At 39.4% G+C, this 20,886-nt stretch overlaps 1 protein-coding gene across 8 annotated transcripts in view; it reads right to left on the reverse strand.

Annotated features, from left to right (window-relative positions):
• tcf12 (transcription factor 12) overlaps positions 1-20,886 on the reverse strand; it is an 83,723-nt gene that overhangs the window by 24,757 nt on the left and 38,080 nt on the right. For 7 of the 8 annotated variants that reach the window (XM_055017348.1, XM_055017402.1, XM_055017382.1 and 4 more), the window contains exons 6-8: positions 15,427-15,488; positions 13,338-13,470; positions 12,884-12,936 (exon numbers count right to left, since the gene is read on the reverse strand). In XM_055017348.1, coding sequence (XP_054873323.1) covers positions 12,884-12,936; positions 13,338-13,470; positions 15,427-15,488 — 248 coding nt within the window. Of the gene's footprint in view, positions 1-1,588; positions 1,796-12,883; positions 12,937-13,337; positions 13,471-15,426; positions 15,489-20,886 lie in introns of those variants that run through there. The other variant, XM_023285217.3, reaches the window with a different exon arrangement.

Genomic DNA, 20,886 nt, shown 5'->3' on the forward strand with positions numbered 1-20,886 from the left:
AAATAAAAGCTTTAACAGTCACTGCAGGGCTTTCGCTTCAATTTTTTCTTCTTCACTAATAGGCAACGGAAGAAAGATCAGTGAGCTGCTCCATCTGTATTGGTATCGTGCCACCAGCTCACAAGCCAATGGCCCACTGTGAATTCTCCCAGTGCTCCAGATGGTGAGCCTGCTATGCAACTCTGCATTATAACAAATTAATGTGGATCAAGTTGATGCAAAGAATGAGCACCATCTTTCTGTTTTACTTGCGAGGAAAACTGAAAAAAAAAAAGTTGGTGCTGGTTGTTTAACAAGTGCTTTTGATCATAAAGTTTGCCCGTTCTGTCCACATGCTATCAATTTTCTCCCCATCACCAACTGTAACACAAGCCTGTTAATACTTAATATGAAAAAGATCAAAGTCATCTTTTGTGGAGTGGGAACAAAAAGGGAAACGCTGTAATGGGTTATGAGGAAAGTTGAAACGCAAGCCTGAGTAAGGTGACCTTTTCAATACAATATCATAAAAAGGCGAACCTCTTTATTTTTCCTTCAAACGCATGTGCCTTTTATATAACGGCAAAAACAGCACAAGCAATGACAGGTGGAAATCTGTCTGTGTAATTTGCTTATGACAGGATCATTACTTAAGGATTACTAAAATGCATTACAGAGCTCATTCAGCCATTGTTAGACAATGTCCTTGAGCAGACTCATAACCCCACTGGATTGTTTTTTGCAATAGAAACAGGACATCTTCTGAAAGCTGCAACACAAGCACAGATAATCTTTATATCTAAAAGTTTACTTAAAACAACTGTGGAAAGTCAGTTCGTTCAGCTCCAAGTGAAGCAAAAGCACAAGCATCCACCCACATAGAGACACACAATTAGGCATGTATTGACAAAAAAAAGTACTCACACAGAAAACGTTTTCAGAGTAACAAAAATCAAAGAGGTCATTACAGAGAAGTTCAGAAATCACATTAGGCTCCCTGTGGCGTCAAGAATGCCAAAGTGATTAAAAACAGATGGAATAACAGCAACACTGGTGCTTGGAGCTCAATCTGCAAACAGGAAAGTCTAACCTCAACAGGCAGCCTCGTTCCCTTAATCATTCCCAGACTCCCACTTGTTATTATTTCAACCCAGTCTCAGAGCTGAAGCAACCAGCCAGTAAAAATAAATTCAGGACTGCAAAAAACTTTCTGCCACACTGTTTCATTCAGTGCATGAAAAAGGGTTTTAAAATGGCTTAACTTTTTTATGTGCAACCCTGAATGTTCACTTGCTCATGCAGAGTTGGGGGCGCAAACTAGAATTATGCAAAAATAAGTTTAAACCCAGAGTTAAGAGTCTCAAAGTGCATTATTTTAATTTGTACTGTCACACTGATGTAATAAAAAAACCAGAGAAGCCTCAGGCACATGTGTTCACACAGAGATGAACACAGTGCTGCATTCTACAAATGAATAAAGTGCAAAACTTGAGACAATCAGACAGATAAATAGACTGACAGTCAAAGGGATGAACTCACAAAAACACATGCACACTTCTTACAGCTCTCCTCTCTCTCAAACACACACATTCCCAAAGAGAGTACTCACCGATTTCCCGTTGTAGTAATACATTAAAGAGTTACTGCCCATTCCAGGGACAGGGTAGGCGCAATACATTATAGCTTTAACAATTTACGTGATAAAGGTACACTACAGCGGCACACTAGCTTTCTCTCTAGACATACATCCAAACCGTTCAAAAGGGACTAATAATTCTTTCAGTACTGGCCTCCACACACGACCCACTCAGAGGAAACTTATGCAAAGCAGGATTGTACCATTCCACACTGTGGGAAGGGGGTGGCTGCATGAAGGGAGTGGCTCGTGTGGTACATCCCTCTCTTAAGCCTCTAAGTGCTGAGGCAAAGAGGTAGAGGACAAGGGGGAAGGGAGGCGACGGGGAGGTGGGTATAGAAAAGATAAAGGGAAGTGGGTGGGACGGAAAACAAATGTGTGAGCGGATTTAGAAAGAGAGAGAGAGGAAAAAAAATGTTTAATTCCAGGCATAAAAAATGCAGATTTTCTGCAGGGGGCACCCCAACAAACTGGAACTAAAATAATTTTCATTCTAAGCAGGATTTCATTAATATGTGTAATTTAAAGGCGATCAAATGAGTGCACTGAGTGTGTTCTCTTCCACACGTTTTAATCCCGAGTGTCTAATCTTTTTGTTTTTGTGATGATTAAATGAGTCTACAGGCAGTGAGGGGAAAATATGGCTTTTGTGAGAACACAACCATCTGGCAACACATTTTACCTGTTCCCACACATGGCTCACACACCAATTAGGAGTCATTAGTGAGAGAAAGTGAAGGCTCAACGTGCAAGAAGAAAAACTGCTCAAAATCCACATCCAGGCACTGAAAAGCATCGACGGCGGCGCATTTATGAAATGTGAAATATGAGTTTTGGTGCTGGCAGAGTGAGACCTTTAGCTGAAGTGCCTGTAAACACAAGAGTTGTAAAGCATGCAACAGCTGCAAAGGGGCTGGTGTGTGACGTCGGAACAAGAAAATAATGCTCCATTTCCTAAACCCTGGGGGCCTCAGAAAGGGGGGGAACTGAGAGGCGGTGGGAAGGGCATTGACAGCCATTTTAACCATGGTTTACTGTGACTGCAAGCCACACAGCTCCCTATTACCTTTATCATGTGGGAGGAGGGAGGGGAGCAAAGGGGAGCAGAAGAAAGGCGAAGACGAGTGGATAGATACCATATTCCAGTGAGAGCCCGGTCTGTGCAGTCACACTGGAGCCTTTCATGTGCACCACTCGAAGCTTGCTGGACTAAACACAGGCCTGTGGACTCATTGAGAACATTACTGTTATAGAAAGATGAAAGCTTCCACTTCCCTAAGAAAACTAGGCCTTTATTATGCTTTTCTTTTAGTACTGTTATTATTTATCCCCCTTTCTTCTCTGAGTCTCTTTTAAAGTCATCCAAAACACTGGCTCTGCATGTTGTTACCGCTTTATATCTGGCGCCGTTTCAAGTTGATGCTTTAAGGAAAACGGTCATGATAGAAGTGTTTGAAGGGGTCTAAAACAAGTCCAGACACACAGCACAGCGTTGCGAGGAAAACACATGAAAGCAGCGACAAATAGGCATTAATTTAGGAAATCAAGTACGCGCGCACACACACACACACACACACACACACACACACACACACACACACACACACACACACACACACACACACACACACACACACACACACACACACACACACACACACACACACACACACACACACACACACAGAGCAGCACTGGGGATCGAGGACACAGACAACCCCTTTCTTTTACTCTGACACAGTGAGAACGCCTAAAAGGTTTTATTTAATTAAACTTCACAAATCAGTCTTCATGACACACAATTCACAGCCTTGACATTGTGGAGAACAGTCAGCATCGGCTCTGGGAGGTGAAGGCTCAGCTCCACCCACCTGTTCACACCATCCTCTCCAAAGACACTCGAGTCATCACAAGGTGCTTTTCTTGGGATTTGTTTGGGTGTTGAAAAACACGCAGCAAATCCACAGGCTGAGGTCACCCCCATCTCACGCACTGGATTTAGCGGTGATGTCATCAGACAGGAAGATTGTTTCCTGTAAGAAGCTCTGGTTCTAATTAGGGAGGGCTGACCGGGAGAGTGGGGGGGTGCACGGGGGATTCAGACTCTCCCAAACTCCGGCTTTATCGTGAATGGACAGACAGTTCAGGGTCTCTGCAGGGCTCATCAGGTTACATTTAAAAGGCATTTTTAGTACAACATAGCATGCAACCTCACCCTCTGAGGCCATTAACCAGCAGGAGGCTTGAAAGTCATGTTATCTTTAGAAAAATCACAAAAAATTGAGCCATTTATCAGAGCCGGATACTGTAAGAACAGAAAGAGCCATCCTGCGTGACGTTCAATTTCATTCACTGCACTTCAGTTTAAAATCATAGTATTTTAAAAAGTCACTTTATTCTTCATATCTTGTTTAAAAATTCTCCAAACCTAAACTGTCTGTAAAAGATCCTGTTAAAAAAAAAAAAAAAATTCTGTGCTTCTCTCCTTTATAGAGAAGCCATTTCTGATTCAGCCTCATCAAACGTGACATGACAGAAATTTAGGGACTATTCGGCTGAACTACAGACTGTGTTTACACAGAGCAGAGAGACTGACGGCGAAATAAAATGCACCTAATTAATAAAATAGAAGCAGCATGGTTCAAAAAAGCATACAGAGGAGCAAGCTGTCAGCAAGTTGTTGGGAGCTACATTCAGCATAATGAAGCATCTTTTCTAGAGTTAATGTGAAGATTAGTGTGAAAAATGCTTGTTTGCTAGTAGAGGTTGCAAAATGTAAACAGTAAAATATGTACAGAAAGTATTTTCACAATGAAAATGATTTTCATTGTTATTCTATTTTGTTTCAAATCTGTAAAAGAAATACCTCTACGAATGTTTTTTTGTTCTTATTTATGGCATTGTGTGTATGTATCATCGTTACTGTTGGTTGTTAGGATTTGGAGTTTCACGACATTCTACTTAAATGTAATGGCACTATATCAACCAAGTCCATATAGAAAAGTTTAGTTCCTACTCCCTGTAATACAAAGACACAGACCTGGGGTAAAATATTAAGATTAAAAAGATTTCTTAGAATAAGACTAATCAACTAAAAAAACCCTAATTGACAGCAGATCCAGGAAACATTCAGTGCGGTGTAAATTAATTGTGTTGTTATTCGTAAAACAAAAATGATAGATCATTTAAAAACAATTCGGTTCAGGAATTTGATTCTTTAATTAATGCTTTAAAATCTAATGCAAGCTTTTAGTATTAAAAACTGTCAGAGGAGAAACTAAACGGATCAAATTCAAATGTGTACGAGCAATGAGAGGTGAGTAGAGCAGACTGACCTCTCTGTTTAGTGCGAGACTCGCTGAAGCTCAAGGGCAGCAGCACCGAGTCTCTCTGCATTATTCATCCCTATGCTCAGAATACAACGTACATCATGTCTGACCCCAACAACACTTCCAAGACGTCTGACAGAAACAGAGTTGTAGACAGTAGAAATATAGAAGTTTTCACAAATGAAGAGGAAACCACAGAGCAACCTTTGTGACTCTGCTTGACTGATGGTGGACAAAAATTGCAAAAGAGAACAGTGGCGTCACAGCAGTATATATATGAAAACAGTTTCTACCAAACTCTTCACTGATTAGGTTGGTCGACATTCAGTCCCTTGAATGTACCATTTCTCTCAACAATGCAGAAAAATATACTGTGCCTGTCATTCTTCTATCTTGATGATACTCCTCATCAACTAAAACTGTAGCTACAGATGCCACTTACTAACTTTACAAAGGTCTTGATAAGAGAAACTTCCCCATATAGGACGCTATGCAGAGACAGTGCTGAGCTTGTCTGGGTACATAAAGATACCGTAAGTGAAGCGACATCATGAACTTTAATAAATCTGAAATTTAAATGAACTTGACTGACTGCCATCTACTTGAGATTCTGAAACTGTCAACCACAGCTGTTAAACACGACGTCGTCTTTGCTCCAGGTCAGAATTCCTCAGCTCTCATAAAACATCGCAGCCCATTAGCTGTCCACCCACAGAAAAAAGACATTACGCAGAAAATAACAATATTCTGGCGTGTGCGGTTCACGTGTGTAAATGTATGTGAAGCTTAATAATGAAACACAATGAATTTAAAAAATAATAATTATGATTCAAATTGATTTACTCAAACAACTTACTTAAGTAAGAATTTTGCGTATTTCCAGTTGCTGGAAAATTTTTAAAATTTGTGATTTTTGTGATAAATATATTCATGGCTTGGTTTTAAAGTTGCAGTTTTACAAGATAATGGGAAAGCATTGGTCCAAAATGCCCATATTACATACAATCATTTCATATAAATGACATAGAATAAATGGTAATAGTTAGATTGGATGTTTTGGCAGCGTTGCCTATTCTGATTTTACTTTGGTGCAGAAGTCACATGCATCATGTTTTCAATCATGCTTAGAAGTTTGCATGCAGGTTAATAATTGGGCACTTGCTGACGGCAGTAAATTGTGTAGCAAAGCCTCTAACTATGTCCAGTCTCCAAGTAGCAGAAATGAAACAAATAAAAAAAATACACCACATTTGTTGAACATCTGTCCTAAACTGTTTGAAGGGAAAACTAAAAACCCTGGAACCTAAAAGTATTAGTTTTCCTGACAAGGAGTTCTCTTTGTTTGTTGTTCTCCTACGCACACAAACAGATTTCTACTGTTTCACTTCGTAGAATAAATGTGAAAATATAATTGTATATAAGAGAGATGTGAAGAAGAGAGGGAAAGTGATAGGAGTGTAGTTCTTTGTAGAATTAGTCTAACCTGATTTTAAACTATGGGGAGTGATTATTTTTGTTTGGGCAGGATCAGGAGGGCGAAGACAACATGATGGAGACAGAAATGAGGAGACTGAAGAGGGCAATGGCCAATGTTTCAGGATAACACTAAATGACAGCACAATATCACAGTTCTTAAATTACTATGATTATATCTAGGTGAGTAAGCTCTCTCATCTTCTTTGTTGCTGGATCAATTATATCTGTCTATCCAGCATAAACATCCCTTTCATTTGTCTTTTGTATGTTAGACAGCATGATGTCAAGCTCATTTATCCAAAAATGTACATGTTCCACATATCATATAACATATCAGAGCCACGAACACTTTTATTAAGATTTCTTTCGTGTTTAGAGATGAACTATAACATGACAATATATACAAACAAACTAATTGACAAGTCCGACACTGAACAGCATCATCAGCAACTATCGCCATTAAAGCCAACTGGAGTGACTCATCCCTCACGCACACATTTAACGTTACCTCTGACCTACAACCGAGCTCTGTAGTTCAGGATTACATGAGCTACTACATGAGCTTCATGTGGTTCAGTGATGTACTTTCCAGGTCACAGCAGCCAGGCTTAGACAGTCTCTAAATAACAAACATTACCTTGGTGATTGTTGACAGGCTGCGTTCTCGAGTCTGCCAGCGATCTGAAATCAAGGTTTGCATTAATGCTGTACACTCACGCAAGGCCTACATGAATAATTTACAACAGGCCAGAATGTGAGTAATGACTTTAATCTGTGCATTATTTTTGTACTCTTTGTCCTTTTAACTCCTTGTTCTCTCCGCAGATGAAAGAGGTCAGGCCTCTGGCTTGTTTGCCTGTTCCATTATCTGCAGCCTCTAATGTCAGTGGTAAATTTCAGGAAACCAAACAAAGATAAACACAAAGCCCAGGGTCCCAGAGGTGGCTGCGGCTGTTCACCATCACCCCGTCAAACCAGGGGTGTCTATCTAATCAGCCATCTGATGAGGCCATCTCTGGGGAGCTCACTGACAGAGGTCAGGTCAGAACCTAAAATATCACCCTCTGCCCGTCGCATGAGCGGAACAGCTTTATCACCTGCAATAACATACACAACCAGACGTAACAGCCATGATGTATAGATTACACGCTGTAGTTCCTAATACACTCTGAAGTCCCATTTTTTACATGAATGTCTGGAGTTCCACTCACACCTGAAAGAAATTCTAAAGCTTTTACTGCAGCATTACATATGTAAAGTTTAAAAAGAACACAATAAACTATTTGTCTACGAGTCAGAACATCCATGAATGACATGAAAGCTGATACACGCACACATGCACACATTCCTGACTCATTAAGTTTGTCAGTTTTAAAGCTGAGAGCAACACAAAGCCCAGAAGACTGTTAACACATGGATTCTGCAGCTTGGTCTCTTACGTGGCTTTTTTTTAATAAACATCATGCTTCAACCCCTCACTTACTTTTGGTTTTCAAATTTTAAACTCATTACGATATTAACTATGTGTAACTGGCTTTAGGACTGAATGAGCCTCAGTGTATCACAGATTAAAGTTATACTGATTTTTAGAACTGTTTTGAGCTGAGCGGCTGCCATACAGTCGGCTTGTCTGAGCTTGTTTGCTTATGGTTTTACATGGGTATTAGTAAGTCTCTATTACACAGTTTTCATGGTAACATCAGGAGTAAAACAGTGACCTAAAGGCAGGTGAAAACTGCAGAGAGCTTCAAAAATGGTTTTAAATTTTCTTTGAGTATACAGCATGAGCGACTCTGACACATCAAATGCAGTTATTGGTTTCAATATCAATAACAAGGTACTCTGTAGAATAACACTCGAAGGTGAACACAGAAATGTTTAAATGTCATTAATACAATGAATATTCTCCTCTTTTTCAATTTCCAAATGTGATTTAACTGATTTACATTCACATCAAATTACACACTAGTAAATAGCTACAACTAATTAGTGAATTAAGTAATCATTTTAATAAAACAAGTCCTCTGCTTTTTGACACACATTCAGAAAAAATATGCAGGGGAAAGTCTGACGCAAAATGAATTACACGGTTAATTTCCCAGGAAACACTAGTATAATTTGTAGGAAATGCCTCATTGCTAAAAATATGAATAAAGCGCTTTATCTAAATTAGGTGCATTTATTTACACAACAGAAGGAATGTAAATTTAATTACAATCAAAAATCCATGCACTATCTTCAGCTTTTTACAGCCATTTAACCCAGCTAGTAATCTTTAACTTCACTGTGTTGCAAATATTTTGGACATCTGGAAAGTCCACTTTACCAGATTATAGAAGCATATAAACACTGACATATTTAATCCGTGTTCGGAACTGTGCCGGCTAAAAAAAAAAAAACATATTTTTTGTTATTATTAGCCTCGTGTTTTCTCCTAACTCACCTGGCTTCATAACACTGGAAATGTCTGTACCATTATTTAATGAATGTGGACTGGGGTACAATAAAAATCATGTTTTTCACTTTATTAACATGCCCATATGGTGTTTTTATATGCTACAAGTCATCATAAGCAAAATAAGCAGTCAACACCACCATGTTGTAGGGTGTACATATAGGTGGAGACTTTATAGAGCCGTGTGTTATTCTCATGAGTCACTTTTCAACAATTTTAAGGCAGGACAGGATTTTTTTTTCCAGCAGGAAAAGCGTTTGATGATTTTGATTAACTGCGATGAGTTTTTAGGGGTTTAATCAATGCCATGAGGAGGAGTTTAATAATTACTGTTTACAACTATGAAAAACAATAACAAATATATTTTAAAACCTGCATTCTTTCCAGGATGTAATGGAAAAAGATGTGTGTATATTTCATTATCCCTTCGAGTGTCAGTTTGTGGTTTCACATCAGAACAACAAAAGGCAAAAATACAAACCATGCAGCTTTCTTCTACTCTGCTGGGTGGCCCCCGAAATCTAATTTTGCTTGATACCTAAAAAAGCCTGGAGTGCTGCTGGATGTTTACACAGGGCTTTACTGATGCATTTCATCTGAGATCTCCTCTCCAAGCCCTGTTACTGTCCCACCCTGCTGTGGTTCAAAGGAGGAAACAAAAAGGAGCTGTTCCCTCAACAACAGCAACATTAGGTTACTGTTGCAGTACAGTATTATTATCTCCTGTCTTTGAGCTGTTAAAGACAGATGGATAGAGGGAGACACAGATAGAAAGAAAAAAAATTAGCGTTTGAATGTCATGCAGCAGACAGCACTGCGAGGAACATCTCTGGGTCTTAAGATTCAGAGCCTAGAGCACACTTCCTTTCTTACAGCCTGCACAGTACAAATCTCTCAGAAACAAGGGTGTCTGAGTGATCTGTCAAAAGCAAATGTCAATCTTTTTTGTCATCCACACTCAGGGTTCTCGCTTGCAAAAGTCCCTGAGGGGAGCTGAATCTCAGCCCACCACTTTCTTTCTCTCATCCTGCAGCCATACCGTCACCAAAGCCAGGGAGGAAGTGTCACATCGAGCCGCTGCGCCTCTGACAAGGGGGGGAAAAAAAGCACTATTTACACAAACAAACTGACATGCAGACGCACACATACACGCCATGCCCTTGCAGATTCCCATAAATATCCTACAAGATGCAACTTTCCCCCACGAGCTACAAAACCCCCTCTCTCTCTCTGCTTCTTCAGTCCTCCTGTCAGACAGGTGCCCACGCAGCTGCCCATCAGCATCCCTCAGCGTCGCAGTCTGTCTGTCCAATGACAACATGCTCTGTCCTTCGCTCCCACTGTTCAGTTTATACAGTCAAATAATGCAGGGAGCCAATTATAGCCAATGTGTGTACTGTAACAAAAATAAAAGTCACAGCGTTCATGCTCGAGGGCTTTTAAGATGTTTACAACAAAGTGGTAAGCTATGTATAATCTAGATTTGTTAGCAAGATTTTTGAGCGGAAAAAAACTATCCTTAAAATAACAAGCATTTGATAGGTATATACATCACGCAATTACAACCACTGCAGTATCCTGAGTCTGCAATCACACAACCAGCAGACCACAGAGGAAAGTATGTGTATGGCTGAGGGAGGGGGTGTCTGTATATAAGATGAAAAAGCCCTATAAACATTTAAATGTTTGCAATCACCAGCTGGCCTGTCTAGATAGTCTTCACATCCTGGTGCACTGCAGTGTCAAAACCTAAATGCACAGAGGATGTGCTCCCGTAAATATTTTGATTCAGCTCCATCATGTAGTGTACACACACACATCATGCTTGGACTTGCAACTTGTATTGCCCATCTGATTTAAAACTCCTAAATTTATTTTTAGACGAGCAAGAATACAAGCTGGAGAAAAAGAGGAGGGGGGATTTGAAAATGAAATAAATAAATAAGAAAATTCCCAGCAGTAGACATAATGATAGGAAGCACTGTGTTGATTTTTTTTACTTTTTTTAAAATCATGCAGCAGCTATTGAGGTCTCTGGTGAGGCTCTCGCATTTGCTTACACAAGCAAAAGCCTTCAGCGGCATCTGCAGCTGCCTTCATGCTTTACAGGTACGCTGCAGGCTCTTCACACAGCTGCCTCTGGCAAAGCAGATCTGAGTCCAGGTGCGCCTTTCCCCTCAACACTTCTTCAACACCACCTTCACTACTTCCAGTGTCGGTGCCAGCAGTACAAACATGGGTCTTGGCTGATAACCATCCTCAGGCATAAAGCTCGCACTCTCGCCCACAATCACTGTACACATTTTTAGGGGCCACAGGTAGCCATTTTCACCATTCAATAGTTTGTGCTCCCACACCTCACCTTTGCTTCCTATTAGTCCAATACCAAAAACGTGACACCTCCTAAAAGCTGCCAGACAACCTCCCACTCAAACATTCTCCACATATGCCACCTATCAAAAACCGGCTTTATGTTTTCCTTTCTCTGTCAGCAGGTTATAAGAGACCTATAGCCCTTTATTCAACACCGCCATCTTTATTCTTTTAAATGGGATCAAAGACTAACTGGGATAATTCCTGCAAGCTCCAGGCTTTATCTTCTGAGCAGTACTGAGTGACAAGAAGAAGCTGTATTTTATCCTGTGCTCTGTCACTGTTTTTCCCCGTCTAGCATTGTACTGCTTGATTGTACTCTTATGAGTCACAGAACCGCACCTGCGCCCATGTGTTAAGTACTGACAAATAAAAGCCCAGCGTCCATTTACACAACAAAGAGATGTAACCCGCGAGGCAACCATTCTTTGCCTCCCTCCCTCTGTCTGACAAGACCTCAAATATATCACTTACTTAAGAGGAAGGCAGCACACATTCGTGCTCCTGCCAGGGACTGCTTCTCTCCCTCATGCTCTGACAAACTTCTTTTCAAATACAAATCCAGAAACAAAACACATGCCACCCTTTTATGTTCGCTGGCCTGTTCCATATTTAATTTCAGAGTAACAGCAGTAGAGGTGACGATTATCAAAGCTCTGAAAGGCAAATCCAGTCTCAGCCTCCCTCACCAAAAAAAAAAAAAGAAAAGAAACCCTGTCATTGTTTAAGGACAGAAAATGGTGGATTTTGGTAAACCAGTTGCTCCTTAATAGAAAGGAAAAAAAGCCATGTCTCTTATCAGTTCTTGGAATTTAAGGCAAGGCTTTAATAAAACCTTTGCCAATCCACCAGGGTTTTAACAATGAACAACTGACTTACTGATTTATGCATATTAATGAACTCCAACACCCCCTGTCTAAGCGAATACAAGCTGAGCTCCACACTTCTCTGCATCCTAATGGTTTCTGCTCCACCGGGATCATTACCAATAGAAATTTCAGATATTCTGTGCTATTAATCTCTGTCTGTCCTCCTGTTCGGCTACGTAATGACTAATTAAACATCAAAAGAGCAGAGCTGGGGATCCGCTTTGACAGCCTCTCTTTCTCCCAGGAGAGCCTGTGAGGAGGCTAGACTGTGACAGGGCAGCACTGAAAATCAATCACCTCAAGGCCCACATGTGTACGTACGCACGCACACACACACACACACACACACACACACACACACACACACACACACACACGCACACACACACGCACACACACACGCACACACACACACACACACACGCACACACACACGTACACTCACACACAATACCGCAAAAAATCCACAGAAAGATGTACCCCACAGAGACCTTTTTCATGCTAAGATTAAACAACAAGCTTGCAAACAACAAGCATTAAAAGTCAGAACTTTGTGAATTAACAGGCACCACTGGTGTCACCGCTGAACAAGGCCCGCAAAAAAACAACTGAATTTCCATCCAAGAAGTGTCGTAGCGATGTCAAGAGCGCTCTTTGCGTACAAGTGGAAAAGGGAGGGTGTGTGAGTAAGATGTGTGTGTGTGTTTGTTTAGGTAAGCTCACTGTGAAATCTATTTATATGAGAGGTAGATGATCTTCCACTCACAGATGAAGGCAGGCCAGGAGGGACCTTGCGAACCTTTTTTGTTTGTAGAGGATCTGTGAAGAGATGAAAGCACATCCATTCATTCAAAGGCGAAAAAAAAAAAATAACAGGCAACTGTAAACAAGCCATAACTCACCAACAAGACCCATTTTGTAATGGAAAGTATTATTGTGACTGAATTGTGGTTTCAAATGAACAACAAAAGAAACATTTTCATTTCTACATCTTATTTCACTTACAGCTATATTTGCTTGTTGTCTGAACAGGGGCTAATGGCACTCAACTGTGGGATGTATTGATACACAATTGAAAAATTGAATTTTCTGATGTGAGAATAAGCATTTAAGGCTCTTTCATCTAAGCCTCACCTATTTTAGGAGCACTATGTCACATTTAAATATTGTATAAGGGCTTTTTAGTGCATTTTTCTAATAATCATTACGGCAGCACTGACCAATGGGTGGAGGATCTTGTAGAGGACGTCTTCTAGGATTGGCCGCGTTGAAGGAGTAGAACGGAGCTGCTGACTTCCCTGACGTAGTCACTGAAGTAGGACTCGCCAACCCGACGTCTGACCTTACAGAAGACTAAGACAAAAAACCACACACACGCTTAAAACCAAAACAAAATGCCAGCTTTCATTGTCAGAATGTGTGAGTGTTTACTTCATGAGTTTTTAGTAAACTCCTCTAGTCAGTTCATCTCTATCGTCTCTATTTATGTCATTCACATTATTTTTTCCCCCTTAAGTAATACAATATCAGAAAGCTTGCAAGCATTACCACTGTAAATTGCAAAAAAAAGATTATTACAATAAACACGATGCTGTAATGGATGCCTGAACTCTTTTAGTAGATCATATCATGTACTAGTTAGGCATGTGATATGTGACTCCTGTTTATTTGGCGAGCCAGGATAAACTGTGCTCACCATGTCATCCTATCGCCAATATCTATTTGACCTGTACAACCCCAACAAATTGGGTAAGAGGCCAATTAAGAGCTTAGTCTAATTAGAATAATCGGCTACAGACCAGGAGAGCAAGGATCATGTGAGGGAGTACAACTGTGTGTAGTAGTTGGCTTGAAAACTCGCCTTCACGTGCCCTTTTGGATTCCCTGTTGCATGCTGAGGATTGACACAGTAACCACCAAGACCTTTCTAGCTGAGGTTTAAAATAGAGCTTAGGTTTCTCGTTTGACTAATCGAAAACAGACCTAATGAAGCTCAATGTAGCACAAATATTTGTAAATAGATAAACAAGTAAAAATATTTATGAATTGCACTCTTAAGGACATAAAATAATTTCTCTGACCTAAAATGTAGGTCATGAAAAACTGTTTGCAAAGAAAAAAAAATGTGGTTCTGTAAAATGACAACCTGTCACTGGTGCTACTGCATTCACATGGCACAACAGACCCACTTCTGCTGCTGCCTTTGTTCAATGATATTGAATCCCTGCAGCAACACTGGGTCTGGCCTCCTTTATACTAGAATAGTTATTCAGAGAGGGAAAACATGCAAATTTGGATGCGTGTGATCATCTCTGTGAGCTATTCTGAATCAGTTTATTTCACTCACTAGATAGCAACAGCTTTAATACCTCACAAAAATGCAGGAGCAGGTAGAAATGTGAACTTTTTCAGCTTAAATACCTGACAATATTGTACAAATATCCACATTATATGAATTTAGTGTCACACTTTGTGACACAACGAATCGGAAATTTGGATTTTACATGTTAACAAAATTATTTGCAGCTCGTGAGGCACACTGTAGCACTGACGGGCAGAAGTGAGCATGTAAGAAAGTCTGAATCTACAAGCGCCATGTCATGATGGACATTAGCATCATGGCTACAAGTCATGTGGCAAGAACATCATGAGATCAATTATCTTACTAAAATATCTGGCTAGACCAACTGACAAAACAAAATGGTTTTTTTGTCTTGTTCTTTTTCAACAAGAGAATATTCATTCATTTCCAAATCCTGCAAATGAAGGTTTACACATATCTCCCAGCTTCACTTCAAAAATATCTAAAATGGTATTATTTAAGATTTTGGAACTAAAAGTAAAATTAACAGGAAGTGAAAGAGAAAACTCACAGTGAAGTAGACTGAAGATAGAGGACTAATTTCCCAAAACTGGGATTGTGGTACTTTTATGAGAGCACGTACTTCGACAGGAACAGAAGAATCAAACCGTAATTAAAGTCATGGACTCCCTTTTGAAATCAGTAAAAGACAGGTAAACTTGGAGAAGGTCTGACTAAATTCATCCTGTATTTCTAATCTATCTAGATTAAAAGTTTAATGTAGAGAAGTGGGATTACCTCGTACATACTTGTAGCTAAAACTAACAATCAAAACCAATCCAAACCATGTAACACCTCTGTCTTTATCTGTATCAGCCTCAGATGTTGGGTCTGTTGAGTATTTACTACTCGATGTACTATGCAGAGGTTTTACCACATAAGTTTTGCTTAGATGAGAATACCTACGACAATTAAGAAAATAATGTTTGGATTGTTTTCAAACTCACCTGGCAGCCAGATGCTCCAGGGTCCCTCCCATAGCCAAGAAACGAAGCCCGCTCTGATTTACCTGTAAAAACACAGAAAAGCCCATAATGATTACTATTACGCTTTATGAAACCTGGGCACACACCTGGTTTAATACATAATAACAGGCTACAGCATCCTGGATGTTTTGGTCTGCAGCGAAGTGTTGGGTGTAAACTGAACATTTCACTTGCTGCTCGACTTTACTGTCAATGATTTGTTTGTAATTGTGCCAAATCTGTTTCTTTATCAGAACCAACCCACAGTAAAAGTCATTACAAAACCCTTTACATTTTTTTACACACTCATCTTTGGGGGCTTTTCTAGAAAAGACACTCTTTTGCTGCTGGTCACCAAACGATTACACTGGGGCAGTTAAAGCTCTGATGTTGTGCGGTGTAATCCCTGTAATGTCAACCAGTCACTGACACTTAAATAGTCGGGATTTCCTCATGTTGTTCTTGTCAGTGTGGCGATTTAAACCAGTATCTCTACTGTCAAAAATCTACTATTTTACCATCTTGTCTGCAGCTGTAGATATCATGTCTTCAGCGTGGCGCATTAAGAAAAAGCAAAAGCTTCGAAAGCAGAGTGCTAGAGGGTGCTGAGTATTGTCTATAATCTGAAGAAATTATGTGATTAATATTCATGTTTCGACTTTGAGGCAACTTAAATGTAAATGATGCATAATTTTATATATTTCAGTATTTTAACATAACATGTATGAATACATGGAAATGCACAAATCTTTGTTAGGAGGACTTTAACACATACAAGTGAATGGGGTGAGTTTCTATTGAAGATCGAGGCCATGAATGGTTTTAATACAGCAACAGAATACCATTTGTGGTTTGCGGTTTGGTTTGTTTTCTTCCACTTTTATCGACCTCCTACTGTGGTATTATCTGATGTTGACTGGAAACAAAGAAGGACAGAAAGAGGGAAGGATGAGATCAGTTAGGGGGTTAATTGATGGACTGACTGATTTACATTTATGTGATCAATTCCACCATTTTCCTGTAAACTGCTCAGCCTGCATGATCAGTCATACAAAGTTAAGTCCCATTTCCTTCATTGCATTTCATAAAAATAGGACTCCCTCAGGTCCTGTTACTGTGCACTATGAACTAAATGTACTAATAAATGATCAAGAGACAAAAAGCAAAGCCTGCACTTCTGTGAAACAGTGTCAAGAGTTGAAGGTTTACACTATTCAAAGTATGTTTTCAGTTAATTAATTACTGATAGAGTGACAATAGTCAGAGTCCTTCTATCAGTGTCACATCCAGTGTGCACACCTCAAAAGAAGGTTTCCAAGCAGCCATCAGGGGAAAAATAAAGCTTAAAGCACACAACACACATGAATCATACACATCACAATGTCCAAACTCAGCAGTTTTACTCCCCTGGAAAAACAAACAAACAAATGAGAGCTCCTCGGGGAGAATGATGAATAACTTTAACAGCATCGTACATTATTTTTGTCACACTTCCAAATATTATAGGCACAGACACAAGTGTTGGAACTAAATTCTGTTTACTCTGGGGACAAGGCAAATATTTTTTTGTGAATTTAAAACCTGCATAGCCTGGATCTTTTGTTACACAATGACTGATCTGAACATTGCTTTCACAAGCGCAGGTGAACAGAGGCGCATCTAAAAGAATTCACTTGTGCTTATCTGAGCAGTCCTGCAGGAGACAGTTGTTCTGCATCTGTGCAGACTGTCTCCAGAGACGAAGGAAGCTGCAGAAATCAGGAAAGATGGTTTAAGTGGCGAAGCTGCTTCTCCTGTAACAATAATGTGATACTGTTCTGAGCCATCGCTCTTGCAAAAGGAAATAGGATTAAGTTGTCGGTTACCACCAACGTTCACTATCATGGCAGGATGATGAAACATTTCCTCCGACAGAGAATTTTAATTTCTTTTTTTTCTCTCTCTAATATGTAAAGGTGCTTTAGTGAAATTCATTTTCATTCCTGAAATGTCCTCTGAGGGAAAAGAGGTCTGGTCAAGTGCAGGAGTTAAATATTCATTGGCAGCATGTGTTTTGTCACACACACTGTGTCTGATGTGAATAATTGATGGTCACTGTTGTAATTTCAGACCCCACCAGCCGACAGATGTGTTTGTGAAAACACAGTCACAGTCTACACTGTGACACCGAGAAGCAGCCGCTGCTAACACACTCTGGGTCCAGTGCTCAATCAACTGCTGACCTTTTCTCCTGCCATCCCGCTCTCTGTTCTCGATGTTCTTCATTGATCTCTCTAACGAGTCTGTGTTTTTTATTTTGTTGTGCATGTCATGTTGTTATGTAATGGTGGTTGTGCTGCACTGCTTGATCGGTGGGTGTGCATTGTGCTGACTTAGGTATTAGTCTCTTTGTATTATCTGTATGTCCTGATAGCATGAAGTCATTTCATTACAATTTTAGGTAGCTTTTTTTAAGAACTGGCCAGAGACAACAGATGAAAATGAGCCTATAGGACTGACTCTGCTTCATTTACAGTATTTTTTTCTGTTACTTAACGTGCACTGTTACTTTCCAATAAATGAATGAATGAAACACTGTAGCCTAAACTAAAAACAGAGAATACATAGGAATATACAGTACAAACTGAGCAAAGAACCACACATGACGGGCACTGCCATTTTTGTGACAATGCATTTAGAAAATATAATTTTCAAGATTAAAATTATATAATTATTACAGTATGTGACAACTACAGTTACTGTAGGAAATTGTAGCTGCAAACACTTCCAAATTATTAATACTTCATATCTAGTGAGCAACAGTCATTAAGCATTAATGCATTTCTTTTATGCAACTAACAATAAAAAAAACAAAGTCGTTGCTCAATGTTTTTACACCTTACTAAAGGATGTATATGTATGTTTAAACTTCCTGCTTTTGTAAACTGGTGCATGTCCTCTATTTCTGCAGAAATTCGCTGAGCGCACAATCGAGTTGAGATGCAATAAAACATTTTTTTTCTTTAAAGTACTGAGTGACTCATGTTTTTAACTTGGAATTGGATTTGCTAAAAGCCAAGAAGTTGCACAATGCTGATATTCAACAGAAGACTGATTTCAGACAGAACTGGATCAGGACTTTTCAAAACCATAATTAAAAGCAGCAGCTAAAGGTACTATAGTCCATTCAATATGAAAGAATACATCATAGATTGTATTACCACAATTAGCAGGTAAGTGCTATGTTTCTCAAAGGCAGAATTATGTAAAGTGAGTTTGAAGGGGGTGCTTTAGGTGAAAGGAACAGGTGCATGCAGGTGCTCTAAAAACAACATGAAGCTGGTTGTTGTAGTTTAGACTGCTGATTTGGCCTTCTCCCCAGCACAGTCAGCAGTTGGAGCTGCAGCAGTGGCCGTTAAAATACATAAAAAGCATCCTTTAGCCTCATCAAAAATAGTACTTGTTCTTTGAGTCATAACTCAGACTATTGTGAACACGCAGACATAAGTGTGACTTACACTCTGTGGGGATGTTATAACCTCCACCATCACGTCGACTGCAAATAAAGGATCATAAATCTGCTTAGAAATCATCAGAAAAAGGGTGCTTGTGTAATTTCAGAATCGTCACAGTTTCATGAGTACTAAAGCAACCCAGTGATATTTGTCTAGACACATAAGGATACATTACAAACTGAAACTGCTAACTGTGTGGGAATCTGAACAAATACAGTGAAAATGTCTTGATTTTGTTAAGATTGAGCTTTTAAAAAAATCCTCCTAAAGGGGAATTAATCACATCACGTTGTGCATGTGAATAGTTACTTTGAAATGTAGTTGGGTAAATCCAGTTTAATTTATTGTGTTATCTTGTTTTTTGTAGATAAGAAGAGGAGGGGAAAAAACACATTAATAAAAAAGTAATGCATATGACTCTAGCATGCAGTTGGAGGGTGGAGTCACAAAGATAATCAAATGTCACTGAAAGCAGAGACACACATTTTGAGAGACTGAAGCGTTTCACGTCATGCCTACTGTGACCACTACACATAGCTGCTCCCAATATATCCCCGAATCTACGTTTTATGAATCAGCCACAAAGAACAGACTGTCCCCAGACTGTGTAACCACATTATCTAATTATGTATCTCATCACTGCCCTTAACAAAATAAAACAGATATCATGTAGTCTGACAAAAGTTGCTTCCATTTGAAGTCAATCCCTTAACGTCATGTGTGCAAGAGAAACACAGTTTAAATTATTTTGCAGGATCTTAACCTCTGACAATGAAGCGACAACTCGAGCCAATAAATTTACAGAAATCTGCACACAAATTTAAGGAGAATTCATATTTATAATGCTGAAGCAAAATAGAACAAAGTGATATATCAAGTGAAACATATTGCTGGGTTGGCCAGTTCCAAAGCCGGGAGCCTAAATTAGCTGAATAAAATATCATGCAGTGACACAATCTCCTGTCTGACGCACAAATACTGTAACTCATTGTGAGGAAAACAGGTCACTGTAATAAAGTGCATTTCCCTGTAAATAAACAAAACTCAAAACCAATTGTTTAATTGTACGTTCGCTGATTGAAGTCTCAAGCACCTGCTTATAAATCAAAGATCATCCTGCTGTTGGGAAAGAAGAAACAAATAAAAGCAGAATTTATCTGTTACCGACTTGATATTAGGCATGTTTTCTTTTCCCTCCTCCAAGCAGGCCCGTGTGATCACAGCCTCACAACAAGAGCAAAACTAATATTGTTATTATTATTTCTTGAGTACATCCATTTGTTCTCAGCAGCTCTACGCAGGACTAAGCATGTGTTTTCTCAGGCCTATTAATGAGTCGAAAGAGCAGTGATTGATAGGAAGCAAAAATCATTATCTGCCTTAAAACATCAGCAAGAGATGGAAAATGCAAAAAGCAACATGGGTAAAGTGGCTTAATTACCGCAATCACCATCAATAATATAAATTAAGTATGCAGACTGCATCACTCAGTATATCCCCAATGCAATGAAAAATAAATCTCATGAGGAGAAAATTCCATCAATTCTGATTAAAATATTCTGTGAATCTGCTCATTAGCATTATCACTCAGAGGTCACATGTGAAGGTGTAACTGTAATTATGGAGCATTTCACTGCAGAAGAGAAATTACACTCAACAGAGCACATCCTGGCAGAAAAACACGCAGAGAATTAGTACGGAAAAAAGTTGCAAATATTCCAAAGGGAAACAATTTTGTGGCAAAAATAACCAATTTGCTGCAAGAAGTCTTTTCATTTTTATCACCTGGGCTAACACTGCTCTTCATCAGATTATATAACACCTAAAATCTTTCCAGCATGTAAACAACTGCAAAAAGAATACACCGACTACATTCACCCTGCATTTAAATTAACGAGAGTGAATAAATACTGAGTTAAAAATATTCAATCCCCTCAGTCAAGAACCT

This window comes from Amphiprion ocellaris, chromosome 1, assembly GCF_022539595.1.
Source record: "Amphiprion ocellaris isolate individual 3 ecotype Okinawa chromosome 1, ASM2253959v1, whole genome shotgun sequence".
Classification (NCBI taxonomy): domain Eukaryota; kingdom Metazoa; phylum Chordata; class Actinopteri; family Pomacentridae; genus Amphiprion; species Amphiprion ocellaris.